This window comes from Pteropus alecto, unplaced genomic scaffold (assembly GCF_000325575.1).
Source record: "Pteropus alecto unplaced genomic scaffold, ASM32557v1 scaffold312, whole genome shotgun sequence".
Taxonomy (NCBI): Eukaryota; Metazoa; Chordata; class Mammalia; order Chiroptera; family Pteropodidae; genus Pteropus; species Pteropus alecto.
The window spans coordinates 3563011-3574513 of NW_006433948.1; the positions used below are offsets into that span (position 1 = coordinate 3563011).

General features: G+C 47.6%; 1 protein-coding gene across 1 annotated transcript in view; it reads right to left on the reverse strand.

Annotated features, from left to right (window-relative positions):
- Positions 1 to 8994: 8994 nt before the first annotated feature.
- CITED1 (Cbp/p300 interacting transactivator with Glu/Asp rich carboxy-terminal domain 1) overlaps positions 8995 to 11503 on the reverse strand; it is a 3265-nt gene continuing 756 nt past the window's right edge. The window contains exons 2-3 of the mRNA XM_025044454.1: positions 10095 to 10219; positions 8995 to 9603 (exon numbers count right to left, since the gene is read on the reverse strand). Of these exons, the coding sequence (XP_024900222.1) occupies positions 9079 to 9603; positions 10095 to 10219 (650 nt within the window). The 3' untranslated portion in view covers positions 8995 to 9078. The remainder of the gene's footprint in view (positions 9604 to 10094; positions 10220 to 11503) is intronic.

The window sequence follows — 11503 nt, forward strand, 5'->3', positions numbered from 1 at the left end:
GCTTGTTGACTGATTGAATAAATGAATAAAAATCAGTTTATGCACAAGGAAATGAAGGCTCAGAGACATTAAGCAATTTAACCAAACTCCCGCTAGCGCTTGCTGAAGCCAGGTTTCGAAGCCAATCTAATTCCATGTCGTCTATGCTCTTGACAGTTTAGCCTCCCATGATTTGTTTTCCATTTCTATAATTATGTTATTTCATGGATGGTATATGCATGGAATCATGCAATATGTATCCTTTAGAGCTGAGCTGTTTTCCACCGAGCGCAATCCACGTCGTTCATCAGAAGCACATCTAAGCTGTTCGGGGCTCTGAGGAATAAGTCTGCTGGGAACATTTGTGCTCAGGTTTTTGCGTGGACATACTTTTTCATTTCTCTGAGGCAAATGCCCAAGACTGCGATCGCTGGGTTGTATGATAAGTGCATGTTTACTTAGATTAAAACTGCCATATTCTGCGCCACGGTGGCTGTAACATTTCACATTCCCACCGGCAGTGTGCGAGAGATACAGTTTCTCTGTATCCTTGTCAGCATCTGGGATCATCACTGTTTTTTCCTTTTAGCCATTCTGATAGATGTGTTAGCATCATCTCGTCGTAGTTATCATTTTTCATTTCTCTAATGGCTAATGATGCTGACCATCTTTTCATGTGCTTATTTGCCATCTGCATCTCCTCTTCAGTGAAACGTCTGTGCATTTCTTTTGCCCATTTTCTAATTGGATCGTTTGTTTGTTTGTTTGTTTGTTTTAGTGTTGGGTTTGGAAAATTTTTCACATAGGCTAGTTTTGAGAACTTTTTATGTATTCTGGATACTAGTCCTTTGTCAGATATGTAGTTTGGAAGTATTTCCTTTCAGTCTATAGTGTGTCTTTTCGTTCCGTTCACATAGGCCTTCACAGAGCAGAAGTTTGTTCATTTGTTTCTTTGTTGCCTATGGATGTCCAGCTGCTCTAGCGGTGTTCTTTGAGAAGGCTACAGCCTCCTTCTTTAAATTGCTTTCTTACCTTCGTCAAACTCATTGGGCTGTATTTGTGAGAGTCTAGATGTCGGTTCTCTACTCTGTTCCACTGATTTCTGTGTCTCTCCTCCCACACTGTCTCGATTACTGTAGCTATATCGTAAGCCTTAACGTTGATTAGAGTGATTCTTCCCAGTTTATTCTGCTCTAACAAAATCCTTTTAGCTACTCCAGTTCTTTGGCCTTTCCGTCTACATTTTGGAATAAGCGTGACTGCGTCTGTAAAAAAAAATCCTTGCTGAAATTTTCATAGAAATTGCATTAAGTTTCTAGGTCAATTTAGGTGTCTTTTGATCTCTTTCATCAGCATCTTGTAATTTTCAGTATACAGATCCTGACCCGGCTTTATACCTAAGTACATATGTATAGCAATTATAAATTGTATCAAGTCTTAAATTGTATCGGTTTTCATATGTCCATCGCCGGTATATAAAAATGCGATTGCTTTTTGTGTGGTATGTATCCTTCAAACTTACTGAATTCACTTATTAGTTTTCAGAGCATTTTTGTAGATTTCTTGGGATTTTCTATGTAGACAATCATGCTATCTGCAAATAGGGACACTGTTCTTTCTTTCTTTCTTTCTTTCTTTCTTTCTTTCTTTCTTTCTTTCTTTCTTTCTTTCTTTCTTTCTTTCTTTCTTTCTTTCCTCAAAACAAAAGGGGGCGTGAAGATGTGCAAGGGCTAAACATGGAACCAGATCTTAGAACTTAAAGCAATTTCTCAATCTCTCAGTCTCCTCTCCTATCCATCCCTCCCTCCCTTCCTCCCTCCCTTCCTTCCTTCCCTTCTGGTCTGCATGCTTTTTCTTTCTTTTTCTTGCCTTACTGTGGGGGCTGGGACTTCCAGGGCTATGTCGAATCAGAGCGATGAATGTATAACTTTGTCTCGTTCCTGATTTTAGAGAGAATGCATTTAGCTTATCTCCATTATGTTTGATGCTAGATGTAGGGGTGTTTTTTTTTTTTTGAAACGCTCTTTCTGAGGTTGAAAAAACCCCCTCTATTCCTAGGTTGTTTTTTTTTTAAATCATGATTTGGTGTCGGGTTTTGTTAAATGCTTTTTCTGCAGCAACTGATATGAACATATGTTTTTTTCTTCTTTAGTCTGGCGATATGGGAAATTACACTGATTAAGTTTTGAATGTTGAACCAACCCTGCATACCTGAAATAAATCCCACTTGGTCATGGTGTAGTCTCTGTTTTTATCTATTATTGCATTGGATTTGCTAAATTTTTGGTTAGAATTTTTGCAGCTAAGTTCAGGAAAAATATTGGTCTGTAGTTTTCCTCCTTTGTCTGGTTTTGGAATCTGGGTAATACTTAAGAGGAGTTTCCTCCTCTATTTTCTGGAAGACATCGTGCAAAATCAGCGTTCATTCTGCCATGAATACTTTGTAAAATTCTTCAGTGAAAAAAATCGGGAACCGGAGGTTTCTTTCGTGGAACCTGTGGATCTTGAGGAGTTGGTCCCTTTCTTCCACACTGAATTTATGAACCTGAAGTTGTTTGTAATATTTGCTTATCATCCCTTGAATAGCTGCAGAATCAGTTGTGTTATCACCCCCACCCCACACACCGTTTCATTCCTGATACTGGTAATTTGTGTGTTTTTTTTTCTCTTTTTATTTGTGTCAGTCTTGCTAGAGGGTTGTCGATTTTATTGATTTTTTTCTGAAGAATCAGCTTTTTGTTTCATTGATTTTCTCCATTGTTTTCCTGTTTTCAATTTCATTGACTTCTGCTCCTCTCTTTATTATTTTCATCTTTCTGCTTAGTTTGGGTTTATTTTGCTCTTCTTTGCTTGGCTCTTCCAGTAGGAATTTAGACCACTGGTTTGAGAGCGTTCCTCTTTTTCTAATATAAACATTTCGTGCTATAAATTTCCCTGTCTGTTTCAGCAGCATCCCTCACATTTTGATGTCATAGTCTCGTTTTAATTTAGTTCAACGTATGTTTGAAAATTCTCCTTTGAGACTTCCTTTTTGATCCATAAATTATTTAGAAGTATGTTGTTTAGTTTCCAAGCTTTTGGAGATTTTCCCGTTATCTTTATGTTACTGGTTTTTAGTTTGATTCCAGTATCATAGCCAGAGAACACACTCTGTATGGTTTCCATTCTTTTACATTTAGTAAGGTTCGTTTGATGACCCAAACTATGGCCTATCTCGGTCAATGTTCCATGAGTACTTGAAAAGAATATATATTTTTCTGTAGTTGGGTGAAGTGTTGTATAAATATCAACTCGATCCTCTTGGTAGATGGTGTTGTTGAGTTTTTCCATATCCGTGCTGAATTTGTCTAGTTGTTCTATTGATTGCTAAAAGAGCGCGTTGAACTCTGAAGCTCTCATTGCAGACCTGTGTATTTTGCCTTGAAGCATTCTCAGTTTTTGCTTAATGTACTTTGAAGCTTTGTTGTTGGTGCATCCACGGTTAGGATGGCTGTAACTTCTCGGATTGATCTTTTTCACATAATGTAATGAATGTCCCTCTTTGTCCCAAATAATTTTCTTTGCTCTGAGGTCTACTTTATCTGATATTAATATAGGCTCTCCTGTTGTAGTTTTTCTGTTTTTAAATTAATGTTTGCACAATATATCTTTTTTCAGTCTTTTATTTTCAATCGACTTATATTGCTGTTTGAAGCGAGCGTCTGGCAGACAGCATAGAGTTGGATTGTGTTTTTTTTAAATCCACTCTATCTTTTTCTTTTAATGGGCATATTTAGTCCATTTATATTTAAGGTAATTATTGATCTGTCAGGGCTTAAGCCTAACATTTCATTATTTGTTTTCTGTTTCTCATTCTTTTGTTTAACTTTGCTTGCCTTCATGTGAGTTACTCGAACATATTTTAGAGTTAGTTCTATGTTAGATTTATTTATAATGATTCTGGGTATATTTGTATAGTTTTCGTAGTGCTTGCTCTAGGTAGTGTTATCATAAACGTATATAACTTATCACAACTTAATGGTATTCAAGCGAGTTCAGATTGACTAAATTCTATTGATCTGTCTTCAAATTCTCTGATTCTGTCCTCTGTCATCTCCACTGTATTATTGACTCTATCCAGTGAGTTACTTACTTCAGTTGCTTTTTTCATTCCATAATTTGCATTTAGCCGTTTTTTCACTTCTATATTTTTGTTGAGATTTTCAATTTTTCATTTATTTCGAGTGAATTTGTAATTTCTTGTTGAAGCATTTTTCTGATGGCTGCTTTAAAACCCTCGTCAGGTAATTCCAGCATCCGTTCAGCTTGGTCTTGGTGTCAGGTGATTGTCTTTTTTTCATCAAACTGAGGTTTTCCTGGCTCTCATCATAGTGAGTGGTTTCCTGTGGTATCCTTGACATTTCGGTTGTGCTAGGACACTCCCGATCCCATTTCGGTCCTCTGCTTGAGCAGCAGTCACCCCGATTGGGTTTAGCATGTACGTTCACGTCTCCCGTCGCTTGCAGTTCCAATCATAGTTTAACTTCCCAAGCCATCGTAGTGTCATTTTGGTCTGTGTCATCCTTCTGCTGTCCCTCTGGCTCCCCCTCCATCCTTGCTGGTGCTGTCTGCAGGGGCAGAGGGCACTTCCCTGAGCTGCTCATTTTTGCTGGGATCTTCTGAGGAACGCAGAGGTTGTTGAAGGCACCGCGTCTGGGTCTCCTTATGCCACTCGGTGGACCGTGGGGAGATATGGGGCTTTGCTGCTGCCGCCGCCGCAGGCCTCTTTGGTACCCAGTGTAGGGGTATATGGGCGATAAAAAGGAAACCAAGGAAACTCGCCATTTTGTCATTCCTCAAGCCCCGAAGTTCCTAGCCAGCCCACCTTGTCCTTTCTTGCATTCACAGTCCTTTCGTCATTGTCTGTTGAATAATTTCTAGAGAATATATTTGTATTTGAAGGAGAGGAGCGGGGGGAATTGTGTCTATATCAGCTCGTTCTGGAACCAGAAGACCCCTAATATAATTTTAAAATACTATTTTAGCATGAGTGAATTCGAGCATCTTTTGATAAGTTTTAAAGCCATTTGAATGTATTTTTCCGTGTTTCGTTTTTATATTATTCGTTGATATTATTTGCTCATTTTTTTTTTTGTGGCGGGCTGGTGGTCTTCGACATGTTGATTCGTAACAGCTGTTTTCGTTTTCACCATGGGTTGCAGACATTTTCCCCAGATTATTGTTTTTTCTTTGACTTTGCCTTTTTTATGGTATTTTTTGCCATGCTTTTTTTTTTTTTCTTATGTAGTCGAATACATCGATCTCTTCCATAGCTTGTGGGTTTTGTGTCATTCTTGGCAAGTCCTCCTCATTTCAAGATATTCTTTTTAAATCCCCCTGTATTTTCTTCCAGTACTTTTATGGTTTCATTTTTGAGTTTAAAATCTTTGGTCCAACTGGAATTTATTTTTTGTGTAAAGTGTGAGATAACGTATCCAGTCATCCCAAAGCACTTATTGAATAGTCCATCATTACCTACTTTGAAATGGTATTTTATAAAAATTGTGGTTAAAAAACAGATAACACGAAATGTACCACGTGAACTATTTTAAGTGTACAATTCCGTAGTGTTAAGTTATTTACACCGTTGTTCAACACATCTCTAGACCTTAACTTGCAAACCCCGTACTCAGTGAACAACTCCCCGTTGAAATGCTACCTTTTCATCATAGACTGATGTCCTGTGTTTATTACTTCTGGCCTGGACCGCTGTGACACCTTTCTAGCGCCACCATCATTTCAATCTGCCATGCGCACTGTAGCCTGATTCATTTTCCTCATGCAAGGTCTGACCACAACCCCACCGTTCAAAACCGTCAGAAGCCCCACCCCCCATGTACTATGATTGACATTAAGTCCCCATTACGCAATCTCACAGCACCTGTAGCTTTTCTTCCCTTCATGTCCCATGATTGCTAATTGTAATTATCTGTGTGATTACTTCCCTGTTGGCTCTCTCCTTGCTAAACTTCTTAAAGGGCAACGTGCTCGCCACATGTTCGCAGCGCTTAGCGTGAGGCTGGTACATCGTAGGTGCTCGGTCCGTGTTTGTGGGATGATAGGTTCCCCTTGCGCGGGATAAAGTAGAGATCTGATTGTATCTTAAATCTCTCTGCCCTTCAGGGAAATCAAGCTGCTGGCTTTTCCACCCTTCCCTGAAAAGGCCGTGGGCCTTTTTTTATGGTATCGCTCGTTTCTGGTTTACACCATGCCCAGATTTGATGTTTTTATTTGTGCTCCAGTTGCGGCCTGTGCTGAAGGCCATGCGGTCCCCTCTGTCCGCTCCCCGCCAGCATCATTGCCTTATGGAAATCCAATTTATCCCTCATGACTATGGCTGACTCCACCACTGGACTGGGAGTCCCTGGAGAGCAGCCACAGGGGCGCCTAACTGGTCCCCAGGGAGCAGCACAGTGCCTGGTCTCTAGGAGGCGCTCTTGGTCACACATGGACACCCACTCCCAGGCTGCGTCTTTTACCAGGCGTGCACCTGGGACCCTTGCTTCCTAGCTCTCGGGGTAAGGCTTGGAGTCGGCTTCAGGCATCTTCCCTGTCTTTCCCGGCTGTGCCCTGCGACATGCCCGCCCCGCTGGGCCTTCTCCAGCAATCAATGGTCAGTGCCCCCATGCCCTCCCACTCCTCAGCTGGGCACAGCCCGGCCTATCCCTGCTTCTCTCTCTCTCTCTCCCTCTCTCCCCGTCTCTCCTTCTGGACTCGAGGCTGCTCAGGTGGCCACACTTCTGGCCCCCGCACCAGGAGGCAGGATTGCCATGCGCAAGTTTCTGCCCTCCCTCCTCATTCAGAACCGTCTTCTCTGGGGATGCCCAGGCCATTCATCGCCACCATCTGCTTCCCAGCTGCACCCCTGTCACCTCCATGATTCCCAGGCCGCCCCTCCCGCATCAGAGGAGCTGACCCTTGGCTTGGGCTTCTCCACATTCCGAAGGCGGCTTGCGCCCTGGGGCTCCAGAGGTCGGGGCCTGCTCCACTGTTTCACGTGGCCAGAATCATGTTTCGTGGAGGCCCCAGTAGGGGCGCGACCCCGGAACCCTCCAGCCTTTTGGGGTCTAGGCCCCCTGCGCGTCCCGCCACTCTGCTTTAGTGCTCGCCCTGTGTCGCCGGACTGTCCAGATTCGGAAACCCACCTGGTGGCCGCAGCTTCCCCCCTCCCCTCCCCGGGTCCTGCCCTGGCCTGCCCGGCACACACACCCGAGGCCTCCGCCACCCTGTCCTCCCCTCCGGCTCCCAGGCTTCCATTCCTTCCTCTTCATTTTTCCACCGCTGCGTCACCAGCCCTTCGGAAACCCACGTCTCCCTGTTTGCAGCCTTAGATGAATCTAACTGTGCACCTTCAGCGGGATCATTCTAAAAATCAAACTTGCTTAATTCTTCGCTATCCTACAGACTTCCAGAGGTTCCCCACAAGCTACGGGGCCGGCGACAGTAGGGAGAAAGGTGTGCTTCTCTCCGGGCCTCAAACAGAACCGTCTACACCGCGGCCGCCTCCGCGCCCCCGGCCTGCCTCACAGCTTTCCCCCTCACTCGTTGCTCCTTGGCTGCCTGTAGTCTTATTTTAAACCCTTATTGTTTCTGTGGGTAGATATCTTTGTGTAAAGGCACAGGGCAAGGCCGGCGAGGATATACCACAAATAGATAAGCAGTTGCTACGTCTGTGCAGGGTCAAAGGTGATCAAGATTGAGGGGGAGACTTGGTCAAAAGGTTTAACCTTATCTGTAAAGTTTCTACTTTTCACAATGAGGTTGCATCATGTACTTACTACCGTGAGATATAAAAACAAACAGATGAACCAGTTCAGTACCAGGAAGTCATCCCCAGACTCCCCCGGGGCCAATGGAGCTGCTTCCTTTTCTGGGGTCATGTAGTACCATCCCCACGTCTTATGGGCGATACTGTGGCATTTGCTGGTGCCTGTCTTTCTCTTTCTAGATGAGCAACCCCTCAAGGTACAGAGTGTGTCTAATTCACACCCCCATGCCCAGCAGACTGCCCGGCCCCGAGCAGGTTCTCAGGGAGTGCCAAGGCCAGTGCGTGACCTCTGCCTGCAGGCTCCCTCGGAGACGCTTGCTGTGGGACAGGCCCCACGCGAGTCCTGAGCAGCAGATTCAAGCCATTTTCACTATGGCCAAGGGGTGTGAAGTGTGGGTAGAGACCCTTGGGTTGTATAAGCATGACGACGGGGCTAGATCGGGTCCCCAAGGCCATGATAGTTATAAGGCTACTGTCTTGCCACTTGGCATGCTTCTGAAGCCACTGCCTCCTCAGCAGTTAATCTAATCACTATGTCCCCATCAAACTTGTCAAGCCCGGCCCTGACCTGTGTTTGTTAAGATGCAGAGGATAGCCCAAAGAAACAGCATGTCTCCATCCAGGGTGGGCCAGGGGGCCAGTCAGGGGACACTCAGACCAGCCCGGAGTGTCCCAGGCTTGGAGGGAGGGATTGAACGACTGAGTGACTTGAAGGCACCAGAATCGCAGTTTAATGGTGGGAGTCTGTAGGTTTTGTAATTTTCCATAGAAACCTGAGCTCCCAAGCCATAAGATCCTTCTTAGTTCTGTCGTTCAGAGGCAAGAGCGCAAAGGGGTGGCCTTAATGGTCAGTTGGACTGGGGGGCTAGAGAGAGGGTGGGTGACTGTTTAGACTTGGAGACCGAGGCAGAATCTGGATGTCTTTCTTCTGAGAACGCACCCCCTCCCCACCACCAGCCTCTGTATCATCCCACTATGGAACAGGACAGCATTCCCGCGTTCTAGAGGCGACGAGGCTAGGTCCTCGGGCTCAAGAGACAACTGCTGTGGCGGCGGAGGTGGCGGCAGGAATTTGGCACGCAGTGCCCGTAGCCCTCCGCAGCCCTCCCCATCCCACCCACCACGCCCAGCTCCCTCGCAGTGCCCACCCACGGCCCCACTGCGGGCCTGCTAAGAGGGTGTCAGACGAGTGAAGAACACCTCCGGACGGCACATGTCTCTGTAAGTAGCTTTTATTTTTATTTACAACAGAATCGGTGGCTTTATTCCTCCATCTTTAGGGACAGTTGGCATCAGCAGCCAGACGGAAAGTCTGCGGTGAAGTCAAACTCATTCTGCCCTAGCCACAGCTCCGGAAGCTCGTTGGCCCGGTCCAGTCCCAGCTCCACCACCAGCGACATCAGCACCTCCTCATCCACCGGGTCCGAATCGATGATAGCAGGGCTCTGGGCACCGGCAGGGGGAGAGACCGACCCCGCCCCTCCCGCCTGAGCCCCTAAGCCCCAGTTTTGAAGGGGCCCTGCCTCCGCGGCTTGGACGGGTTGGCCTGGAGTGGCGGCGGCCGCCCCATGATACTGGTTGTTAAGTTTCTGCAGCTGCATACTAGCCAGCAGGTGAGGGGCGGGGTTCAGGTTTAGGGGTGGGGGTTTAGTGGGAGAGGTGCTCGTAGGAGATGAAGGTCCCGAGGGACTGCTGGCAGCCCCATCAGCCTTGGTGCCGTTCGAGGCAGCCCCGGGGTAGTGCAGAGTGGCTACTGCTTTGCGATCCTTCACGCCCAGGTTCGAGTAGGCCAGAGAGTTCATCTCCTCGGTGGCATCCTAGAAGACAGGGAGGCACAGCATAGCTCCCGGCCCAGCACGCTCCTGAGGCTGGGCGGGGGGAAGCAGCAAGAAGGTCCCCTGGGCAGTTCGGCTCCCAGCCCGAGCACCGTTTTGCGTCCAGGGCTCCGAGCGCTGAGCTCAGAGCTGAGTCCTTGTGCTGGGCACCTGCCATCCCAAGTGGCTTTGCTGCTTGTATTTCCGTCCCGCCACCTGAGCTTTCTAATAAGGCGCGATCTCACGGTCCCTCCTCCCACCCCACACGAACCCTTCGGACAGCGTGATTTACTCCTCTGCTCCCTGCTGTCCTTCAACAAGCCAAGTGGGTTCGCTACGCCCTTGTTTTAGGCAGGAGCTATGCTCACTGTCCCCAGAGGAAGCCCTGTCGTCTCCTCTGTGCTAAGGAACAGCAGACACCACACCTAGGAAGGCCGGCCGCAAGACCCCACACCGTGCGTCAGTGACTCCAACTGGAAGACGTCGAAAGTTACCTCCTTCATAGGTGAGGAGCCACCCTTGACATCAGGTGCAGGCCTCGACATCGTTGGCATCTCAGAGCCTTGGCAGAAGTTGGACGAGTTGGTGGGAGGTGACGCTGCCAGCTGCGGCGGTTGCGCTGTACGTGAGAGAGGAAGAGGGCGAAGACGTCACTGACCAAGGTACGGGTGGTGACAAGAGATCCAGCCAGACCAGAGACCGCCTGAGCGAGGGAGGCAGTCAAGGTGGAACTTTTGCCCGACGCAGGAAAGGTGCAAGGTTCAGCCAGCTACTCGCATCGCCAAGAGGGGACGCGACGCCACTTTCCTCACGCCAGTGACTTCGCAGCCCCGAGTGTTAGTGTGTGTGTGTGGCGGGGCAGCGGGTACTGTTCCCGATTCTGAAGGCAGACATGTCCCTAAGTAGCACGCTGTCTCAGTGAGCCGCTAGCATCGGAGCTGGAGAGCTGGGGCCTCCCCCGCCCCAGACTGGAGGAGCAGAGTGAAGTGGACCCTGAGAGCTGCAGGCTGCAGCGCAGAGAAGCAGTCAGTCCCCAAGGGGCTAGGAAGGTCGCAGTTTCCTTCCTGTCTCAAGTCCCCTCCAGAGCTAGCAGGAGGCAAGGGGGCTTTCCTGGACACCTGCTCTGAGGCAGGCCACGCCCATCTGCCCAGGCAGGTGGGCCGAATTCTTCCTGCAGGAGGCAAGTAGGGATTCAAGGCCCTCCCATCAGGTGGCCGAGGTGGAGCTCTTACGCCAGAAGGCCTGGCCTGCCCAAGTCCCACCTGCAACGATTCAAGACCCCGAGAAGTAATTCCTTCGCTCAAGCAGCAAAGGCTAAGGGGACGGGAGGAAAAGAACCCTCCCAAATCAGAAAGTAAAAAATGTCCTCACCTGCAAACTCTCTAGTTGTTTTCCTAGAAGCTTGTGTTTTTAAAGCCTCGTATATTCTAGCCTTCGTGATGAATTAGACATGTCGAATTTCATATTTATAAATACTTCCTCACCCAGAGAATCTTTAGCACCTGAAAAAGCGTCTCTAATCTTTCCGACCAGGCTAGAATGCTCCTTGACACCTCCCTGCCCGCAGGGTTCATTAAGAATCTGCTCAGACACTTGTAGAAAGTGGCCAATTACTACCTTTCTTTATCTTCTTGGAGGAAGTGGGGTGAGAAATATGAGGAAAACACCAGTCGCTGGGTGGGCCGCACCCCTCCAGCTTGACTGGAGCCCCTCCTCCCTTCTCGGAGGACCCGGGGAATGTCACAAGCCAGTGACCACGAGACAAGGAGTCTAATCCACGTCCTTCTTCCAGAGGCCGCCCTGCCCATCTCTCCCGCTCCTGCCCAGCCTTCCTCCTTTACCCCTCCAGGTACGGAAGGACAAACAGCAGCAACAGCAATAACAGGGGGAAATAATAGTAATA